The sequence below is a fragment of the Oncorhynchus tshawytscha genome, linkage group LG10, assembly GCF_018296145.1.
Source record: "Oncorhynchus tshawytscha isolate Ot180627B linkage group LG10, Otsh_v2.0, whole genome shotgun sequence".
In the NCBI taxonomy this organism is placed as follows: domain Eukaryota; kingdom Metazoa; phylum Chordata; class Actinopteri; order Salmoniformes; family Salmonidae; genus Oncorhynchus; species Oncorhynchus tshawytscha.
This window is the reverse complement of record NC_056438.1, coordinates 59,795,042-59,817,153: the sequence shown is the minus strand read 5'-3', so window position 1 is coordinate 59,817,153 and position 22,112 is coordinate 59,795,042. Positions and strand designations below refer to the sequence as shown.

The 22,112-nt window shown below is 40.2% G+C and overlaps 3 protein-coding genes across 5 annotated transcripts in view; all 3 read left to right on the top strand.

Moving 5' to 3' along the window:
• LOC112260551 (vacuolar protein sorting-associated protein 4B) overlaps positions 1 to 5,451 on the top strand; it is a 35,314-nt gene extending 29,863 nt beyond the window's left edge. For both annotated transcript variants that reach the window (XM_024435753.2, XM_024435754.2), the window contains 4 exons: positions 479 to 560; positions 3,137 to 3,356; positions 3,488 to 3,628; positions 3,732 to 5,451. In XM_024435753.2, coding sequence (XP_024291521.1) covers positions 479 to 560; positions 3,137 to 3,356; positions 3,488 to 3,628; positions 3,732 to 3,833 — 545 coding nt within the window. In that variant the 3' untranslated portion in view covers positions 3,834 to 5,451. The remainder of the gene's footprint in view (positions 1 to 478; positions 561 to 3,136; positions 3,357 to 3,487; positions 3,629 to 3,731) is intronic.
• Positions 5,452 to 5,778: 327 nt separating this feature from the next.
• kdsr (3-ketodihydrosphingosine reductase) lies at positions 5,779 to 13,428 on the top strand. Its single transcript, XM_024435755.2, has 10 exons — positions 5,779 to 6,206; positions 6,697 to 6,786; positions 8,246 to 8,302; positions 8,480 to 8,545; positions 8,646 to 8,741; positions 9,584 to 9,775; positions 9,901 to 9,984; positions 10,082 to 10,165; positions 10,335 to 10,436; positions 10,692 to 13,428. Exons 1-10 carry the CDS (start codon positions 6,018 to 6,020, stop codon positions 10,809 to 10,811), a joined length of 1,080 nt encoding a protein of 359 aa, XP_024291523.1. The 5' UTR covers positions 5,779 to 6,017; the 3' UTR covers positions 10,812 to 13,428.
• A 1,035-nt stretch (positions 13,429 to 14,463) lies between these two features.
• The window catches only part of LOC112260550 (apoptosis regulator Bcl-2), a 46,872-nt gene continuing 39,223 nt past the window's right edge, over positions 14,464 to 22,112 (top strand). For both annotated transcript variants that reach the window (XR_002955028.2, XM_024435752.2), the window contains exon 1: positions 14,464 to 15,586. Coding sequence is in view for 1 of the 2 variants with exons in the window: in XM_024435752.2 (XP_024291520.2) it covers positions 15,047 to 15,586 (540 nt within the window). In the remaining variant the exon portion in view is untranslated. The remainder of the gene's footprint in view (positions 15,587 to 22,112) is intronic.

The window sequence follows — 22,112 nt, the reverse complement described above, 5'->3', positions numbered from 1 at the left end:
TTGCTTATTTGAGGTATTATTGCCATAGTATGGACTTGGTCTTTTACCAAATAGGGCTATCTTCTGTATACCACCCCTACCTTGTCACAACACAACTGATTGAGTCAAACACATTAAGAAGTGTAACTTTTTAAGAAGGCACACCTGTTAATTGAAATGCATTCCATGTGACTATCTCATGAAGCTTGTTTAGAGAATGCCAAGAGTGTGCAAAGCTGTCAAGGCAAATGGTGGCTACTTTGAGATCTCAAATTGGGTTACTACATGATTCAATGTGTTATTTAATTGTTTTGATGTCTTCACTATTATTCTGCTATGTAGAAAATAGTAAAAGAAAAACCCTTGAAAAAGAAAAACCCTTGAATGAGTAGGTGTACCCAAACTTGTGTGTGTATGTAGATTATAGTGGACTGTATTGGTGTTTTGGTCATATTAAGTTAACATTTCAAAACCAGTTTAATAAGATATTCTTCCTCAGGAGTGGGGAATGACAACGATGGGGTACTGGTATTAGGGGCCACCAACATCCCTTGGACATTGGACTCTGCCATCAGAAGACGGTAATGACACATTCTTACTGGCTTAGCCTACCTTCTCAACTGTGTACCAAATAACTTGTTCTTTATGGTTGACTGTGACACAACAGCCTTACAAATGTATGGTAAGATGTACCACCCTGCTTTAACTCGTTTGGGTAATAATAATGTGAAATCTCTGAAGTTAGAATACTGTGACTCAGCAGCACTGCTTCTTATCTTTGTGTTGCTGCTCAGATCTACCCTGTATGGGATGTAAATGTATTCTTCTTTCTGTAGAGTATGTGATTTCCTTGTGATTTTATATATTTTTCCACACCTATGAGGTTGGAATAATATTGTGAACATTATGATAAGGACCTTTTAGTGTAAGAGCTGTTTGAAAAGACTGCCTGAAATATCAGCCTGTTTTGGTTGGATGGAGTTTTGGCCTGCCTGGTGACATCACCAGTCGGTAAATCGTTGATAGACCAATACAATAAAAGGAGATACAAACTACCCACCAATAACAGCTAGTTTTCAGTTTTCCACCTCCCCACTAGGGTTGTTGCGGTGACCACATTACCGGCAGTCATGACCACAGTAAAATTCTATGCGACATTTGAGTCATGGTAATCTCCTTTTATGCACTCTGGAGATAGTACCCAGATCGCTAATGGCCTAGTACTCAGGGCTCTATTGTCCCTCTAACCACTCTGACATCAATGCAAATTAAATCGAAAATCACATCAAACACTTGTATGTGCTTTTAAAACTCACCTTGCTGTGATTGATCATTTGAAAAAAAAAGTTCAACAACGGGTTGAAACGAAGTGGAGAATATGGTCGTTGTGGATGTTGTTTCAAAGCCTAACGCAACGAAATGGACAGTGCTTTCTAAGGTGATGATTAATTCAAAACACCCATATGCATGTTATCTTAAATCCTGCATTTTTTTAAAGCTATCTTTCATTGCATAATTGGTCTAGCCTAAATTAAACAAATTCAGAGTTAGCCAACAATTATAATGTATTTGATGTTGATCGGTCGGAACTAGAAGCACAATCATTTCACTATACTCATTAACATCTGCTAGCCATGTGTATGTGCCCAATAAAATAGGTATTTTTTTATAATAGCCTGACACATGACCTTTTTAGCTAGAGAATTTCTCGCCGCCATGCATTTCCATCTCCTCTCCTTCATTCCGTTCTCCAGCGCGCAGAGGGAGGAGCTGTCAACAGTTTAATGAAACCTGTTTCTATTGATGTTCCTGAACATATTTCACTTGGTTTCCAAAATTAAGCACTGGGTAGCTGCAGGAACAGAGTTGGAGAGCTCATGGCATACAGAGTTTGGGTGGAATATCACCTGTACCACTGTGAAATAACCGGAGTAGCCTACCCAACATGAGTGAAACGAACCAGTGGGAATGTGGCCTCCATTTGCTATTCAAGTGCATATAGGTTACATGTCTTTTTTTTCTCTTGCCCTGTTCCTGCCCATTTGATCATTCTAAATCTAAACTCATTTAACATATTGGTAAAGACAAGATTCAATTGAGAATAGTCTGATGGGTGAAAGTATGGTCACTTGATGAGAGAACAGCATGTGCAGCCTGAGGCAAGGAACAGAGCTTCAGCTTTTTTTGCGACTTTCTCATATCCTCAATAGCCTATAGTCTCATCATGCAGCCCAAATATATTGATTTTCGAAGGAATTCTATGGTTTGTATCATTCACAACTGAAGTTGTCAAATAACTGTAAATCTAGCGTATAGGACCTGTTTCAAATATTCACTTTTACGCTTAACTTAGCCACTTTGTATGCACACTCTCGCTCTGGAATCAGAAAAATATCCTTTCTATTTTATTCAGCTAAGTTCTGTTATATTCTTCTCACAGAATGCTGCCTGAGGAAGACTAGTAGTCAAAACGCATTGCAGTTGTGCGTCCTGATGCACTATGCTGGCTGTTCCCATATGCATTATTTTGTAAATGTATTCTGTTAGTAGTTGAGTCAAGTTTATTGCAATGTACTGGCCACCTACTCCTTTCCTTTGGATTCTTCTTACTATGAAATCATATAATATAAAATAATGGCACTGGACTTATAAGCATATCCTGTCTGCTAAATGAACAAGCCTATGGCATGGCGCATAGCCAGATAACATGCAGCAGGCCAACTCATATTCTGTTCTTCTGAAATCCATTTTCTTCATATCATAATGTTTCTTTAGACCTACCTAAAGTAATGGATTTATTGTGATGGTGTATATTTAACTGATTTATTAGACTTTTTGAAATATAGACGATACCAAGGGCGCACATCAGCAGCTTGTATGTGTGGAGGCCCGGAGATGCTAAACATGTTTGTTAATTAATGGTCAATTATCGTGTGACCGGCAGTCTTTTCCATGGCAATAACTGACTGACAAAATGTCAGAACCACCAACTGCCCTTCTCTCCACTCAGACCACTCCCAGACAGTCCTAGCAAAATTCTTGCTTGAGAAATTGCTCTTTGCTAATAAGACATTTTTGACCAATCACAGTGAGGTACTTAGTTGTTACCCAGAAATGATTTGATATTGAGATAACTGCATTGGAACTTTTATCTCAGGTTTGAGAAGAGGATCTACATCCCCCTGCCAGAGGAACACGCCCGCACCTTCATGTTCAAGCTCCACCTAGGCACCACCCCCACCAGCCTCAACGACTCTGACTTTGTCACCCTCGGAAAGAAGACAGACGGGTACTCGGGGGCCGACATCAGCGTCATCGTCAGAGATGCGCTTATGCAGCCCGTCAGGAAAGTTCAATCAGCCACTCACTTCAAACGGGTACGTCGCCATATTGACAACCAGTTAACAACGTCTGTGTATTCTTCAGTGTTAATCTTTATATCAAGTTATGCCATTGTTCTATTGAGTTTTGTTATTTTTAACACAATAAATTGTGTTTGTTATTGAAGGTACGAGGGCCATTGAGAGACAACCCCAAAATCCTGGTAGATGACTTTTTGACCCCGTGCTCCCCGGGAGACCCGAACGGCGTCGAGATGACATGGATGGAGGTCCCTGGGGAAAAGCTGTGTGAGCCAGTCGTTTGTATGGTGAGTGTGCAAAATTATCTGTTTCTCTTTCTCAATGGTAATGTTTTTGGGAAAACAAGACTGTTGAATAACGCTTGATCATGTCTCTCTTTATTCTTTGTAGTCTGACATGCTGAGGTCCCTGTCCAGCACGAAGCCAACTGTCAATGATCATGATTTGGACAAACTGAGAAAATTCACAGATGACTTTGGACAGGAGGGCTAAATGTGGCTTTTTTTTTTTTTTTACCAAAACCAAATTATGATTGTATCAAAGTGTTCATTCTCCCCTTTATGCTCTGTTGGCTCATCAGAAGTGTGCCACATGACTGCTCTACTCATAGAATTACTAGAACCGATATCCCCATTTAAGTCAATTTCTATGGCTCTACTGAGCTTGACTATTGGCCACATAAGGGGTTAAACAAAGGTGGATATTTTCTTAGATGCCCCCCCATGTCCAAAGAATTACGGATCACTTCACTGCTGCAAGATGTCTGAGGTAGACTTGATTGGTGGATGGAACGCTGCATGGAAATTAAGAACCTTGGTGTTACATAGGCATATGTTCTGTGAAATCTGTTTAGCAGCATCTTGGCCCGAATCCTAACTTGAGAACAATGCTCAACTCAAACATTTGCATATGTCATGCTTTGAAGTCAATGGGAGTTTGATTCGAGTTACCGATACAAGCTTGTTAACCAAATTAAGATGCTGCTTATTGTGCAGAGTGCTTATCTAACTTCCCCAATAAATATCTACGCTCAGTTTTCAAGTACCACTTGCCATCAATCAAATTGCACCTCACTTGTCATTGTAAGCACCCATATACTCTACTTATTTTTGTACACAAGAGAGAACTCATTTTATAGTAGATACTTTATGGAGATGTATGGCTCTTTGGTCTGGAGAGAATGAAACTTACAATGCATGCCATTTGTACTTTCAAAGGCCTTTGTAATCTCAAGGTGGTGTAAAAGACATGGGTTTGGGTAGCTGAAGCACTGCAAATGTATGTCATTCTACATGCACAAGATATTTGTGGGGCTTCGGCTAGGGTTAAAAGAACTACCGACAACAATCGGGGTGGAAACTTCTTTGGGACATATTGTGTATATGTACTTTTTTTTTCTCAAGAAGGCTACTCTGTGGTTTGTTCATTGTCATTCTGATTAAACTCTCAGGATCACCAAAAGTACTGGACCAGACACCTTCTAGACTAGGATTCAGTACTTTTCCCCCTGACCATCCACATTTCCTTGTTACATATTGCTTATCTTCCCAACATGAACTACTGAAAAGCGATGCCTTATGGAGATCCAGTCACACTGTCTAACAGTGCTGAAGAAACAACAGGGCTGATACTTTTGTGAATGGAATTGTAGAGGTAACCTGAAATTGACATTTTAGGCACATAACAGCGTCATGTCCTTTTTTGTTATGGCATTGGTGGAATGCAGCTCGCTTGAACTTACAGTACTACATTTTAAGATGTAGCAATGCGCACCATGTGCCTTCCGAAACAAGTTTAGGTAGTAAGAACATATACATTGTTATTTTGTTTGGTTCATTTAAAAATGTGGAAGTTGATATCCAGAGGCACAGCTATATTGTGTTTTGTCATCGTTGTATTGAAATGTAATATATTTGCACATTTCATGTAAACTCTTATCTTATAGAGATTGTATTCCGAAGACAAATCTTTCAAAGTGTTGGACATCTTGTGTTTATCTTTTTAACTCAGTATAAAAGTGTAGAGAATGATACAGTATATATCAGTGAGTTGAAAAGTCAATGTATATGGTTCTTTCCCATGCATATGTAAATAAAAGTAATATTGAGAACTTTTGACTTTTTAATTAAAAGTATTGTCTCATGGTCCAGGTTGAGGATTCAAATTAATCTTTACAAATGCCAATATCCGTCACTGTAAATAAGACTGTGTTCTTAACCTATTTGCCTAGTTAAATAAACAAATATCTCATTTGACAGATCAAGATCTGGCGATTGAGATTGTTATGTCGGTAGAATAAAATGGGTGCACCAACAATGAGGAAGTACACCATTGCATTTTGGGAAGTGCTGTCCTTAATATGAGCAAACCTCGGTTAGGTGGCAGTTTGCTTCATGGTTTAAAAACTACAAATACCTAGAACGGTGGTCAAATTGTCGCATCCGTTCAAAGTGCACAATACGACTTGTTTTGGTTCATATTGCAGCTAGGCAGGAAAATATCGTAGATCCAAGGTCCACCACGGCATTTTATCTTGGAAGTAAACCCGCTGACACGCTGCCAAATATACTGCTAGAAAACTCCTCTGTGTTTAATCGCCACCCCTTTTGACAAGGGCAAGCCCCCGCGATTCGCTCCTACTGAGTCTAGAAGCTAACCGAACTGCCAGCTTCACCCATGTCCTCTGAGGAAGAATTGAGTTCAACGATCACGGATTGGCTTTTCTTCAGTTCCTGGTGGCTCCTTTTGCCTTTCATTATGCTTCTAGTCGTTGTTGCATTCGTCGTTGCCTTCGTGTTGCTGTTATACATGATATCCCCTTTGATTAGCCCCAAACCTCTCAAATTAAATGGGGCCCACGTCGTGGTAAGTGCTCATTGTCCTAACTAGACAACGGTATCATATTCAGACGTGCTAGTTAGAAACAAGGTACTATGTTAGCTACGTTGCATTGCATAACCATTGCACCGTAGATTTTATAGGGTGTTGCAGGTGAAGGTGTTTCGTAAGTAAAGGCGCTTGCACGCAGCAGATCATCTTCAAGTACGACACGCCCACAATTAACAGCTTGTAACAGAGTTGACAATGTATTGTCTTTTGCAACGTGTTGCAAGCTTAAAGTGAAAACTCTAGTATGGCAATAAGTAGGCCAGCCAGTCAATGACACTCAATTTCATAGAAATGACTACACATTTTAGCAGAAACACATGTACTAACTTGGGAAAAAAGCAACATTCTAATGACCTACTGTATTTACTGTAACTTGGACTTTGACCCTAGGGGACCATCCCTTGTATTTAACTTTTTAAAGGGAATGACCCTCCTCTCTCACCTACCACCACCTTTCAACCCACAGGTCACTGGAGGTTCCAGTGGAATAGGGAAAAGCATCGCTATGGAGTGCTACAGACAAGGAGCCTTCATCACACTAGTGGCAAGAGATGAGGTGAGTAGAAATCCACTTCAAATCAACATCATTGCAGGGCTCTACAGTGCAACCATTTTACTTGTATATGCGGCTAAATATGTTGCTGTGACCTGGAACTTTTTATTTAGGAACACTAGTGCGTCTACAAAATGTGCTCCAAAATGTCTTTGTGTGCATCTACATTTCCCAATTTAGGCGCACCCATGCTTCTTATAATTATATACACTACCGTTAAAAAGTTTGGGGTCACTTAGAAATGTCCTTGTTTTTGAAAGAAAAGCAAAAGAAAATGTGTCCATTTAAAATAACATGAAATTGATCAGAAATACAGTGTAGAAATTGTTAATGTTATACATGACTATTGTAGCTGGAAACGGCAGAATTTTTATGGAATATCTACATAGGCGTATAGAGGCCCTTTATCAGCAACAATCACGCCTGTGTTCCAATGGCACGTTGTGTCAGCTAATCCACGTTTATAATTTTAAAAGGCTAATTGAACATTAGAAAACCCTTTTGCAATTATGTTAGCACAGCTGAAAACTGTTGTTCTGATTAAAGAAGCAATAAAACTGGCCTTCTTTAGACTAGTTGAATATCTGGGGCATCAGCATTTGTGGGTTTGATTACAGGCTCAAAATGTCCAGAAACAAATAACTTTCTTCTGAAACTCATCAGTCTATTCTTGTTCTGAGAAATGAAGGCTAATCCATGTGAGAAATTATGAAGAAACTGAAGATCTCATACAACGCTATGTAGCACTCCATTCACAGAACTGTGCAAACTGTCTCTAACCAGAGTAGAAAGAGGAGTGGGAGGCTCCGGTGCACAACTGAGCAAGAGGACAAGTACATTAGAGTGTCTAGTTTGAGAAACAGACACCTCACAAGTCCTCAACTGGCAGCTCATTAAATAGTACCCGCAAAACACCAGTCTCAACATCAAGAGTGAAGAGGCGACTCCGAGATGCTGGCCTTCTAGGCAGAGTTCCTCTGCCCACTGTCTGTGTTATTTTGCACATCTTAATATTTTATTTTTATTGGCCAGTCTGAGATATGGCTTTTTCTTTGCAACTCTGCCTAGAAGGCCAGCATCCCGAGTCGCATCTTCACTGTTGACGTTGAGACTGGTGTTTTGCAGGTACTAATTAATGAAGCTGCCAGTTTATGACTTGTGAGGCATCTGTTGGAACACAGGAGTGATGGTGGCTGATAATGGGCCTTTGTACGCCTATGTAGATATTCCATTTAAAAAACTACCGTTTCCAGCTACAATATTCATTTACAACATTAACAATATCTACACTGTATTTCTGATCAATTTGGTGTTATTTTAATGGACAAAAAAATAGCTTTTCTTTCAAAAACAAGGAAATTTCGAAGTGACCCCAAACTTTTGAAGTGTATTGTGTATATATATATTTTTCAGAGCATCACTCAGTCAGCACATTTATCAATCATTCTTTAATTTCCTTTAGAGTAAATTGGTTCAAGCGAAAAAAGAAGTGGAGAAATGTGCCATTAATGACAAGCAGGTATGTATATCGTTGCTACAGTACATGTTTTGGGACAACGTGGAAGAAAGACAATGTTTTTTTTTGTTTGCTTTTTGGGGGGATGCAAGCAAATCATTGAATGTTGACCTGGATGATCTCATTAGCAACTCACTTGACCGCTGACTGTTTTGGTATTTGTATTCCTCTTCCACTCAGGTGGTGCTCTGCATATCAGTTGACGTGTCCAAGGACTACAGACAGGTGGAAAGTGTGATTAAGCAGGTAAATCACAAGTGATAGGGGCCTTTTCCATCATATCAATTCCTAACTTTTATAATAATTCTCTGCAAGTAACAATATCAATATAATTTCATCCATCTAGTGCCAAGAAAAGCTTGGTCCGGTGGACATGTTGGTGAACTGTGCTGGGACGTCCTTCTCTGGAAAGTTTGAGGAGGTGGAGGTGGAGCGCTTCAGAGTAAGTACTGTAACTAATGAGGGGAATAGACCGACAGGTCTGGAAGGGAGAATGCAGAAACCCAACTCCTTAGTGTGTGCCTCAGAAAACCTTGATGTTGTGCCAAAATTAACATAATTTGAAACTAACTCTGAATAGGCAATGAGACAAGATGTTTCCCAGATTGAAGATTCAAAGGGTTTGATGTCTGTCCAAGGTGGAACCAAGGGTTCAGTTTTCAGTTTAGAGGTAGCTAGTGAGCCAGAAGGTTAGATTTGGTTGCAGTCTAGGTCTGCTGTAGATTTAATTGCAGTGGAAGAATGAGAGAGAGGTTTAATTCCAGGCTGAAGAGGTGGCTGGTTTCTTCACTCTCTGACAGTGAAGGGATGGTACCAATACCGCAATAATGACCCAGGGAAATTAGGTTGTGTGTACACATTGCGAGTGTGTGTGCATGAAGGGGTTATTCTGATACTAAGATAATAATCATGACCAATGGAAAATGTGAATGTGTGTGTGTGTGTGTGTTCCCCACACCCTAATGTATTTAATGTACTTAATTAGATTTCCTGGAGGGAGCTAGGCTGTGCTGGTGCTGCTAGCTAGTTCCTTCTCATCCTGGCATTCCAATGCTGGTCACATGCCTCGTTAAGGGTCTGAAGTCATTAGACCTCACCCCATAGAAACGCTATTACCATGGAAACTGCTCAGAAATATAACAATTACCATGTTAGGAGGCTGTTTTTTCTCAAGTGAATACTCTTTGATAGTATGTATATTATTCAGTCTGAGTAGTAATATACCTTTTTTATTAATAATAATACATTCATTACTTTTTGTGATCCTTCCCTTGTCTATAACAGAGTATGATGGAGGTGAACTACCTGGGCAGTGTGTATCCCACACGGGCTGTAATCACCACAATGAAGGAGCGTAGGATGGGACGCATACTGTTTATCTCCTCCCAGGCTGGCCAGATCGGCCTGTTCGGCTACACAGCCTACTCTCCATCCAAATTTGCCCTGCGTGGGCTGGCTGAGTCCCTGCAGATGGAGGTGAGTAGTATCCAATTGTTCCTTTTCCTGCCCACATTGGGGGCCAATGGGTCAAATTCTCAACATAAAATTTGGATAAGTCTTTTTAAGGCTGAGAGCACTCTTTCCTCTACTCGTCCCTGCAGATGAAGCCATATAACATTTATGTAACGGTGGCCTACCCCCCTGACACTGACACTCCAGGACTAGCAGAGGAGAATAGGACAAAGGTGAGTCTCCTCAGGAAAAGGGGAAAGTGTAAACGCTCTCATATTTTGTATTTTATTCTAACGCCTCAAGTTATATTTTGTCTCTGTCCTTCCATAGCCTTTAGAGACTAGGCTGATCTCTGAGACATCTGGGGTGACTCAGCCGGAGCAGGTGGCTAAGATCGTTGTCAAGGATGCAGTGGTAAGACATTGCATTCTCAGCAAATGTCACTATGAAATTCACCAGGCCTCAGGCCTACATAAAAACCTTCATCAATAAATAACTTCTAGTCAGAAACACAGAGAAATTTGCTCTCTAAAAGTGTGATAGAGCAGTTTTTCTGACGGTCATGTCTTTGTGCCCCCCACAGCAGGGGAACTTTAACAGCTCTGTGGGGCCTGACGGCTACATGCTCTCAGCTCTCACCTGTGGAATGTCACCTGTCACCTCCATCACAGAGGGCCTCCAGCAGGTAACTACACGACAGGAACAACACTGTCACTGTCTCACTACAACACACCCCAAATATTACTATTTTCCTAAACATGTGTTAACTGAACCTTAACTATCAACTTACCAAAGCCATTTTGTATCTATTACACATATATTGTAACCATAGAGCTAGAAATATGACAATTTTATGGTTATAACATAATAATAGATTGTCCCAAAACTGTCTTACTGTCTAGAGCCCAAATTGTTAATGTGGCCTCTGATCTCTGTGCAGATTGTAACCATGGGGCTGTTCCGGACCATTGCTCTGTTCTACCTGGGGAGTTTCGACAGCATTGTGCGTCGCTGTATGATCCAGAGGGAGCAGGCCAAAGCAGCGGACAAGAGGGAGTAACAACCCCCCATCCTCCACTATTATTGCCACTGGAGAACTCACCCCAGCCAGCCCTCATCTCCTCTTCCTCTCCCCTCCCCTCCATTCCTTAGAGGGCACAACCCTGGACAGGCTAAATGGCCAGATATCTTGTGCGCCAGTGATAATACCGAAGTAAAGAAAATGGCAGGTGTCCTGTTACTTATTATTAACACATACAATTCTTGGCAGTTATTTTGTTTGTCCACCTTTTTTTCATCATTCCAGTGATATTGTTTACTCAAGTGCTCTGTGAAACGTTTTAATTGTAACTGTATACCTGCTTTTATTGTTAAGGCTGCTTTACCCAAGGGTCTATGAGGGCAGACTAAACACTACTAGCTTGCTGTTAAAGTAGGTCTTGTCAACACCTGAAACTTTAGCCTACTTTTGGGACACCCTATCCTATTTTTTTCCATGCAGAGAGGAAAGTAAGGGATTGCCAGTCTGACTGGTTATGTCAGCATGTTGACCTGCAATCCCAAGAATCAGAAGAAACAAGAACACTAACAAACCATGTGTCATACAGACCATTCTGAGTAAGCTATCTTTATCACGTCAAACTACTGTTATTTTCACCAAATGTGTTCCTCCTTCCTTCCCAAGCTTTGCAGGCAAAGCTTCTCTTTATTCACTCTGTGTCACCCGGTGCCCTTCCATGTGCTGTTTATGTAGAGTGGCGTATTGGCCCGTGCTGTGGATGCATTAACGGAGCTTAGATGTGATTTAACAGTGATGAGAGAAGGCAAAGCAAAAATGTAAATTTACTTCCTGGAAATGATCATCCAAGGCATTTTTAGGTAAAATGATTGTATGTGCAAGTACGAGAGAATGTGTGTGCTGTGTAGGAGCCGTGTGAAGAAGCCGAGGGGAAAGATTTTAATTCAGTGTTACAATGTGTTTAAATGACTGTACATTGACCAAACCTACTCCAGGGAGAGAGAGAAGCCATTGGACACTGGTGGTGGCTGGGGAAAAAAGAAAAACCTCTATTCCTCTTATTTGCATGCCACTTTCACATTTTACTTGTGTTTCTTACCTGAGGTAGAAGCGGTATGTAAAAGGTAGGCATAGGACAGTCGTGCGATGTAGTATGAGAACAAATCTGCTAACATCTGATGCCAGCCTCATTCACTCTTTCCTGTCTTCCTATGATGTCTTATCAGTTGTTGATCTCTGTGTATGTGTGATCTGTGCACATATTTTGCCACGTAGCATCCAAGTGGGCTCTGTGATTAAAGTGATGGGGTAGTGTCTGGACAAGGCGTGGGGTGTGACTCGCAGGTTCCAGCAAAGACCCTTCAGGCCTGGAGAGGGCACTAGAGCTCTATTTTATATAGAGGCCAAGAGATTAAGAGGGACTGGCAAACTCTGTCTGTGCAGAGCAACATAAAGGAGCTATGTGTGCTATTGTATTGTCTAATTTTACATTTCATCCAGTCACCGTGGACACTATCCTATACTCTCTTAACTGTGTAATTTATCTCAGTAAGTATTCACAGTTCCTTCCCGAAGTCCTCTAACTCCAAGCCTTTTAAACATCCCGGTACCTTCTTACCTTCTCAATATTCTGCTTAATGGGGAGAAAAAAGATCAAATGTGAACTCATGCAAGTCTTCCTTCCATCCATCAACTGTGGGGAGAATGTACTGACCTTTAATGCAAACCATAGGCTACGAATCAGAAAGTATACTTTTTTTAATCCACCAATATTTGAATGCCAAAATGTATTAAGAGACCATTTCTGTAAATGCAGTGCAACTACTTGTGATTTATTTTGTTTGATGTTGCTGGTCTGTACTATCCTATAAACCGTTTGTAGTTCAGCCAAGCACTACAACTGTGGGGACCCATTCCAAGCCTTAAGAGAGAACTACGAATGATGTTAATGATAAAATAATAGAATTTATTCACAGAAAATAATGTGGCTTAAGACGCTTGTGGTTTACCAGTTAATTCGATTTTTTTCTGCGAAAATGCCAACTCTTTTGGTGTGTTTTGTTCGTCAATTTCAGATTAGTTTTTGTTCAAAAAGGCCTTACTCAAACCCAAAATTAGAACGTGAGAATGGATGATTCAACTCGGAGGTTCTCATTTAACATTGGTTCAAGGCACATTGTCACTGTCCAGCGCTTAGTGTGTCGATACCTGTCATTTCCTCATCTGTACATTGTTAGCTCTGACTCTCTGTCATCATTAGGTAGCAACACATATATGTTGACGTTTATAGACATTTGATATAATGTAGCTCATGGGAAAAGCTATTTTGTTTGAACACATTTTAAGCTTTGCAAATCAAGCCTATGCTTACAATATGTTAAAACACTACAACCAAGTTGTACCATTGTTAAAATGCTCAGTCACGCTCTAGTTTTCCCATTCATTGGTGTTGTCCAGAGATATTTAAAAGAAGATTATAAAATGTTTAAGTACAGTGCTACTGAATATCATTCCTATCTTATTGGTTGTTTTGTTTTGGCCAACTGTGTACGAATTTCACCTTGTGTGCCATTGAAAAGAAAAATGTAAGAAGTAGAACAATGTTGCTTTGTCTTATTTTCTTACATGATAAAACTAAATAAATAACCTTGGAAAATGACATTTCCTCTGCTAAATGCCCCCTATGTTTTTGTCTGCTCTCAGTACTGTTGACACAGGCCTTTTAAAACACAACTATGGTTAGTCTCCTATTTGAAAGAACTTTTATGTGATTCTGTATAACCTATACTGTACGTGTAGCTGTGTTTGCTGGATTCTGAACTTACATTATTCAGTTGCTGAGGGTTGGACTATGGCTACAGTTGATCCATCCTGACTCCTGTCTATTCAGAAGCTGAGTGGAGTGGGTGTTCTGTGCCACTCCATACCATTATACAGTTTTGATGTACAGTAGGTGCTTGTGGCCGGGCAGTTGTTGGGGGGGGGGGCAGGTGTTCAGTTTTACGTATTCTGTATGAGTATTATTTCATCTTCCATGATGGGAACAGAACAGCCTGGGCAGACAGTAGCTATGGTATAGTGCCCTCAGATCAGCAGGAAGACTGCATGGGGATTTAGAGGCTGCGTTGCCCTGTCAGAGTGTGTCGAAGATATAGGCAGGTAGAGAGACTGAGCGAGATATACACAGACACACTGGAAGAAAGAGAAAAACACAGAGAACATCAAAATATATGTCCACCAATGAGATGGATGGATGTCCATAAGGATGCTAGATAAAAGCAGTCCCCTCATGGGGAATCAGAATGGTGTAGTCCTGTCTAGTAGGCTCAGCAATTGTTAATCAGGCAGGGCTAAAGAAAGCAAGCTTGAAGCTTCTAATTCTTCAAATAAGGAAAGGTTCACCTATTTCTACAACTTGATCCGAATTGATAGGCTACTGTTCGTAATAGTTGAAATGGCTATTCACCATATTTCGACCCATAAAATATTGGGGAAATGTTAGGGTTATTGCAACATTTTCTGCATTAGATAAGAATTAAAGGTTAAAATCCTATCATGGCAAACATTTCTCTACAGATCAAACGTAACCAAATAGGAACGACACATAGGCCTACGTGGAGTTTCCAAATGCACAAGTGATAACTTTCTATGGGTGACGTAAGAAATACCTCACCAGCAAAGCAGCAAAGAATGTTCAACCAACCCACAGTGTGTAGCTGGAACACAGACAGCAATATTATTGTGGGATACAGTCTTCACTGCACAGTCCCTCGAAACGGCTCTCCGTACGCATAACAATATTCTGGATGCATGCGACGTTGATCTTCTTATGTGGTTTTTCGGTCATGTATTTTTTTTTGTAGTGTGGACATTATGTGCACATCGAGAATATTTTAATCTCTTCCGTATTTCTGGCTGTCTGGATTTGGGAGTCTACAGATAACTGTAGCCACTTTTTGATCAAGGCTTCGAATATTTCCTTTGATAGCACAATTGGGGAAACATTTTGATATTCTTACGTGGATATACTTGGACTTTTTCACGGTTTCAGCCTAGTTGGGTGAAGGGACCGTTTTTCAATCCACGCACATCGCTCCCGTTGCAGTGTTTCGTTTTGCACGGTTCGATAGTATCCTATAAACTTGACCAGGAGCATTTTCTCAGAAATACAGTTTTCGTCTGATCTGATGTATTGCGCGGCGCAGTGCATGTTGATAAGTACGATGTATTATTCTTAAAAACTAGGATTGTGGAGGTCATTATCAGTGCCAATCATAATGGCAAACGACGACAACCGCTGTATAGTGGAAAAGTACATTTGTCACAAACTCTTGAAAAGGGGATATGCGTGGGATTTCGAGAATGCCGAGGAAGATGCTGATAATAATGGGTCGATGATTTCTCCTCCGCCTGGTTTGGCACGGCGGTGCCACGGGGCCAATAACGCCAGACCGGGCAGCGTCCCCCATCTTTCCAAACGGCTCTCCCAAACGGACCCGCATGCAGCTATTCACAGAGTTTTGCGTGAGGCCGGGGACGAACTCGAACGACTGTACCAGCCCGACTTTGCGGAGATGTCACACCAATTGTATCTCACGTCTTCTATGGCAGAAAGGAGATTCAGAGAGGTGATAGACGAGCTGTTCAGGGACGGGGTTAACTGGGGACGAATTGTAGCCTTCTTCGAGTTCGGTGGCACAATATGTGTGGAATGCGTGAACAAGGAAATGACGTCGCAGGTTGACCACATCGCCGGGTGGATGGCGGAGTATCTAAATGGACCGCTGCACAACTGGATTCAAGAGAACGGGGGATGGGTAGGTGTAATCTCTTCTTTGAATTGCCCGATATCACGTTGATTTATCCATAGGCTAGGCTACATTACGTATGATGCGGTGGGAATGTCTGGATATTAACGACATCATATTTTAGTGTTGCTGATTTGATGTTCAGGCTGTTTGTCTAGCATGTCTGGCCAATAAGATATTACAGTATCTGTCACACCTCCCCACGCTCTAAAGCCCGCCTCAGCCGACTGTAGCCGACTGAAGGCAGAACACCTTGCAAATAGGACGGACTAAATTCGCCGGGGCATGCTCTATAAGGTCTGAAAGCAGATGCTGGCCCATGTTGACTCCAATGCTTCCCACAGTTGTGTCAAATTGACTGGAAGGCCTTTGGGTGGTGGACCATTCTTGATACACACAGGAAACTCTTGAGCTTGAAAACCCAGCAGCATTGTAGTTTTTGAAACAAACCTGTGCACCTGGCACTTACTACCATACCCCGTTCAAAGGCACATACATATTGTGTCTTGCCCATTCACTCTCTGAATGGCTCACATATACAATCCATGTCTCAATTGTCTCAAGGCTTAATAATCCTTCTTTAACCTGTCTCCTCTTCATCTACACTGATTGAAGTGGATTTAACATGTGACATCAATAAGGGATCATAGCTTTCACCTGGATTCACCTGATCAGTTTGTCTTGGAAAGACCAGGTGTTCATAATGTTTTGTACATTCGGTGTATATTATTATTATTATGTTTATTATTGTGTCATTCACTTCTCGTTTTTTGACCAATACTGTTTGAGCTCAGAGCATAAGAATTCCACCTTACCCTGCGATTACATCTACAACCCTGTGCATGTGACTAATAAACTAATCTATCTATCTATCTATCTATCTATCTATCTATCTATCTATCTATCTATCTATCTATCTATCTATCTATCTATCTATCTATCTATCTATCTATCTATCTATCTATCTATCTATCTATCTACAGTTAAAGTCAGAAGATAAAATACACTTTGGAGTCAGTAAATCTCATTTTTCCACCACTCCACAAATTTCTTGTTAACAAACTATAGTTTTAGCAAGTCGGTTAGGACATCTACTTTGTGCATGACACAAGTAATTTTTACATCAATTGTTTACAAACAGATTATTTCACTTATAATTCACTGTATCACAATTCCTGTGGGTCAGAAGTGTACTTACACTAAATTAATTGTGCCTTTAAACAGCTTGGAAAATTCCAGAAAATGACCTCATGGCTTTAGAAGCTTCTGATAGGCTAATTGACATCATTTGAGTCAATTGGAGGTGTACCTGTGGATGTATTTCAAGGCCTACCTTCAAACTTAGTGCCTCGTTGCTTGACATCATGGGAAAATCAAAAGAAATCAGCCAAGACCTCAAAAAATAAATTGTAGAACTCCACAAGTCTGGTTCATCCTTGGGAGCAATTTCCAAACGCATGAAGGTACCACGGTCATCTGTACAAACAATAGTATGCAAGTATAAACACCATGGGACCACGCAGCTGTCAAACCGCTCAGGAAGTAGACGTGTTCAGTTTCCTAAAGATTAATGTACTTTGGTGCGACAAGTGCAAATCAATCCCAAAACAACAGCAAAGGACCCTTTGAAGATGCCGGAGGAAACAGGTACAAAGGTATCTATATCCACAGTAAAGCGAGTCCTATATCAACAAAGAGCAATGAAGAAGCCACTGCTCCAAAACCGCCATAAAAAAGCCAGACTACAGTTTGCAACTGCACATGGGGACAAGGATTGTACTTTTGCAGAAATGTCCTCTGGTCTGATGAAACAAAAATAGAACTGTTTGGCCATAATGACCATCGTTATGTTTGGAGGAAAAGGGGGATGTTTGCAAGCCGAAGAACACCATCCCAACGGTGAAGCACGGGGGTGGTAGCATCATGTTGTGGGGCTGCTTTGCAGCAAGAGGGACTGGTGCACTTCACAAAATAGATGGCATCATGAGGTAGGAAAATTATGTGGATATATTGAAGCAACATGTCAAGACATCAGTCAGGAAGTTCAAGCTTGGTCGCAAATGGGTCTTCCAAGTGGACAATAACCCCAATCATACTTCCAAAGTTGTGTCAAAATGCCTTAAGGACAACAAAGTCAAGGTATTGGAGTGGCCATTACAAAGCACTGACCTCAAACCCATAGAAAATTTGCGAGCAGAACTGGAAAAGCGTGTGCGAGCAAGGAGGCCTCCAAACCTGACTCAGTTACACCAGCTCTGTCAGGAGGAATGGGCCAACATTCACCCAACTTATTGTGGCTAGCTTGTGGAAGGCAACCTGAAACATTTGACCCAAGTTAAACAATTTAAAGGTAATTCTACCAAATACTAATTGAGTGTATGTAAACTTTTGACCCACTGGGAATGTGGTAAAATAAATAAAAGCTTAAATAAATAATTCTTGCTACTATTATTCTGACATTTCACATTCTTAAAATGAAGTGGTGATCCTAACTGACCTAAGACAGGGAATTTGTACTTGGATTAAATGTCAGGAATTGTAAAAAAAAAAAAAAAAAAACTGAGTTTGAATGTCTTTATCTATCTATCTATCTATCTATCTATCTATCTATCTATCTATCTATCTATCTATCTATCTATCTATCTATCTATCTATCTATCTATCTATCTATCTATCTATCTATCTATCTATCTATCTATCTATCTATCTATCTATCTATCTATCTATCTATCTATCTATCTATCTATCTATCTATCTATCTATCTATCTATCTATCTATCTATCTATCTATCTATCTATCTATCTATCTAACTAACTAACTAACTAACTAGCTGGCCTTGGTTAAACCTGCTATACTTCTGTTAAACACTGTATTGCTTTCACACATAGATGTCTGTGACACTATCTGCAGGGAACAGTCTGTACTGTAACCAGAGCTGAAGAGGCACTAGTAGGACAGGATCATTATACAGTATCTGTCTCGCTCCACATCCGTGGTGGGACAGAGCTGGACAGACACATGTCAGGGGAATGGGTGCCATCAAATTAATAGTATAGGCTAGCAGCCCTCAGGCAAGACAGGACAAGAGATGAGGACCACTGTCAGAGATTCACATGACCCATAGAATTCTCCAACCAAAACAAAGTTGAGAGCCCCCCCCCACACACACACACACACACACGTGCACACACAATGCATTTATCATCTATCATCAAATAACTGAGCATGCATCACCAACTTCACATCCACAACAACCTCTGTTCTGTTTTTCTTTTGTTACTGCTATTTCCCCTCTGAAGATGAACAGCGTGGCCACTCCTTTACGACTGCTCTCTTCAAACAGCTCAGCAGATATTAGGCCGAACTGACAAAAAGTAGTCCCTAATTGACAAAAGTACTCTTAATGAGAACATAACATTTGTTTGCACCATTTCAGCTATCTAGCTAAAGGTGGTAGAGGGGGGTGGGTATTGGAGGGGTGGAGGCTAATCAATGATTTATGTGGAGCATTTCATCTCTAAAGGAAGCAGCGTTTAACATTCCCCTTGAGTCTCGTCTGCCCCTGAAGGTGGCAGGTTGTGCCACATATCAAAGGGAAGCACGGAGAGGAGAGAGGGGCCTCCAGGATTACAGAACCACAGACTACAGCCAGCCTGTATGTTTATTTAACATGTAACATGCACTCTCCAGTGCATTTTGGTTCAGTTGGAGCCCTTTTGTCTCTTTTGAAACCTGTGCCTGGGATGAGGGGATACGGCTGTGGCTGCCGTGTGTGTCTGTGTGTTAGAGGTCTCTGGAGCCTGTATACCCGACTACCCGTCTCACTATGTACTGTTGTATGTAGGTCAGAATAGACAGTAGTGTTTCAAGGCTGAGGTGACAGGATATTCATGTGCTATATCTATGAGAACTGAAGGGCACGGAATCTTTTAATCCGAAGGTTAATTCCGTATTATGGGAAGGTATATGCAACCAATTTTCTGTGTCATTTTACCAGGGACTTGTGATAAGTGACCAAATTGAACATCCCACCCAAAAATTGTCTGTGATGTGAGGCTCAGATGACATGCCAGAAACAATTAATTAAATGTGTTTGTCACTTAAAATATCAATTAAACGCTGAGTCTCAGATAGCCGCCTGTCCCTTTTAACAGCTGGGCATCGGCACACATTTCAGAAAATAAACACTTGTTTCAAATAAACGACGGGTCTAAATGAATTGTTCAGGAGTGAACTTCAGTAATCGTGAAGATTGTGCAAAAGAAGAGAAAGGAGAGCAACATCGTTGCCATGGATGAAACAGCCCACTGGGCACAGACGTCAGTTCAACGTCTAGTTTTGATTTATATTTGATTGAGTTGCCAACTAACATGAATTCAACGTGAAATCAACCAAAAATGTCACCTGTCATTGGATTTAGGTTAAAAGGTGGGTGAAAAAAAGACTAAATTCCCTTACGTTGATGACTTCTTGTAAATCCAAGCAGTTTTCTACGTTGATTCAACATCATCACATTGACTTATTTGGTGTAAATTGCATGGAAACAATGTTGATTCAACCAGTTTTTGCCCAATGAGAGCGGTGTGGTTTGAAATGATCAGCTCGACAAGATGGTCTCACGTGAGGAAAGTGCAACATTTGTCCAGGGAGAGATAAACGTCTATGAGTGGAGTGAAAGTAGATAAGGGTGGTTAAAACAGAAAAGGCTTGATGGTTAAGCATTAAAACATGTACGGTTAACTTGTCCCTGTTGGACGGTATTGAAGGCATCTCCCGAGGTCCTGTGGAAAATGGACCTGGACAAACGCCGAGTACTGAAGTCTATCTGTTCTGGTTGCATTGCAACTACGGGGGATACAAGGCGCAACAAGGTGCAATGAGTGGAAGAATGTATGATAGGCAGCCTTGTCTTTTTTAAGTGAATGTTGTGATTTTTTTTAAACCATTCCTGAACCTGTAACCAGAAACAAGCTACATAGGATCAATACCAGAATAAATTATCTAGTGATTCTGTCTCTTCACAGCAAAATGTACAGAGCTGAGATTCTTGTACGCCCCATATATATAGCATTCTGTTGGTGACAAGAATTTTGTATAATCATTTAAATTGAAAAACTCTAAGTGTTGTATCAAGTGGTGTTTTTTTGTACCGAAAATCTCCTCCCATTTATTTTGCAACCTGTATAGCGCGTTTATATTCACAATATAATTAATAAATATACTTTTTTTTATTAATCAGTATATTTGAGTTTAACAATAACATTTGTTATAATATTTGTTCTATCTTTTCTGGAGGATAAAACTGAAATTGTAGTCAGCTTTGTATGGCTTGTTTAAGAAAGGGCGATACTTTAAATGAAATTTAATTTTCAATCAGTCGGAAATGAGAAATTGTAATCTGTATAAATTAAAAAGGCAATTTTTGAGCAACGGGATGAGCCTTTCTTAATCATCTACTGGAGGACCATTTAGGGTTTAAGTATAACTTATGTATGAGTGAAGCTTTTAGTGAGAGGTTTAAAGCTTTAATATTTAATCATTTTAGCCCCCCAAACTCATATTCATTATATAAATAGGCAAGTTTAATTTTGTTTGGCTTAGCATTCCAAATAAAATGAAATATATTTTGCTCATATGATAAAAACATTTTTTTAAACGAGTCATCTGGAGTAGGCAGTGGAATTAGTAAGTAAACTGTGATAGGACCAAAGAGTTAATCAATGTGATTTTTTAAATTTACCTCTCCATGGTTGAGGGGCTTATCTATTTTTGAAAACTTTCTATTGAAATTGATTGTGGTAAGTTCATTTATATTTTTTGAGATGTGAATTCCAAGTATGTCTACTTCACCATATACCCACTTTATTGGTAAACTATAAGGTAGTGTAAACACTGTGTCTTAAGGTTGCTGGATCAAATCTCCGAGCTGACAAGGTATTAATCTGTAGTTCTGCCCCTGAGCAAGGCAGTTAATCCACTGTTCCCTGGGCAACAAATATGTGGATGTCGATTAAGGCAGCCCCCTGCACCTATCTGATTCAGAGGGTTTGGGTTAAATGCGGAAGACACATTTCAGTTGAATACATTCAGTTGGACAACTGACTAGGTATCCCCCTTTCCCTTTTAATGATCCAATATGTAATATGGTATACTTGTCATAATTAGGTTTTAGTCCAGAGAGTCTAGAAAAGTGATCAAGATCTTCAATGAGACTGTACAGGGATCCAGATTGAGGACTAATAAAAAAACATGATTCATCAGTATACATTGACACTTTTGTTTTTATCCCCTGAATTTCTAACCCCTTGATGTTCTTGTTGGATCTAATTTTAATAGCTAGCATTTCAATGGTCATAATAAATAGATATGGAGACAATGGACAGCCTTGTTTTATTCATCTTAAAAGCTCAATACTTTCTGAGAAGTAACCATTATTTACTATTTTACATCTTCGTTTGCTGTACATAACTTTAACCCATTGTATAAGAGATTCACCGAATGAATGTAATCCAGCCATTCATAAATAAATTCTAG

Excerpts from the sequence above, each read along its gene's own strand:
- kdsr (XM_024435755.2), top strand. The coding sequence starts at position 6,018 with ATGTCCTCTGAGGAAGAATTGAGTTCAACGATCACGGATTGGCTTTTC. Across the intron at positions 8,303-8,479 it reads GTGCCATTAATGACAAGCAG|GTGGTGCTCTGCATATCAGT; the intron begins GTATGTATATCG and ends TCTTCCACTCAG. Across the intron at positions 10,166-10,334 it reads TCGTTGTCAAGGATGCAGTG|CAGGGGAACTTTAACAGCTC; the intron begins GTAAGACATTGC and ends TGCCCCCCACAG.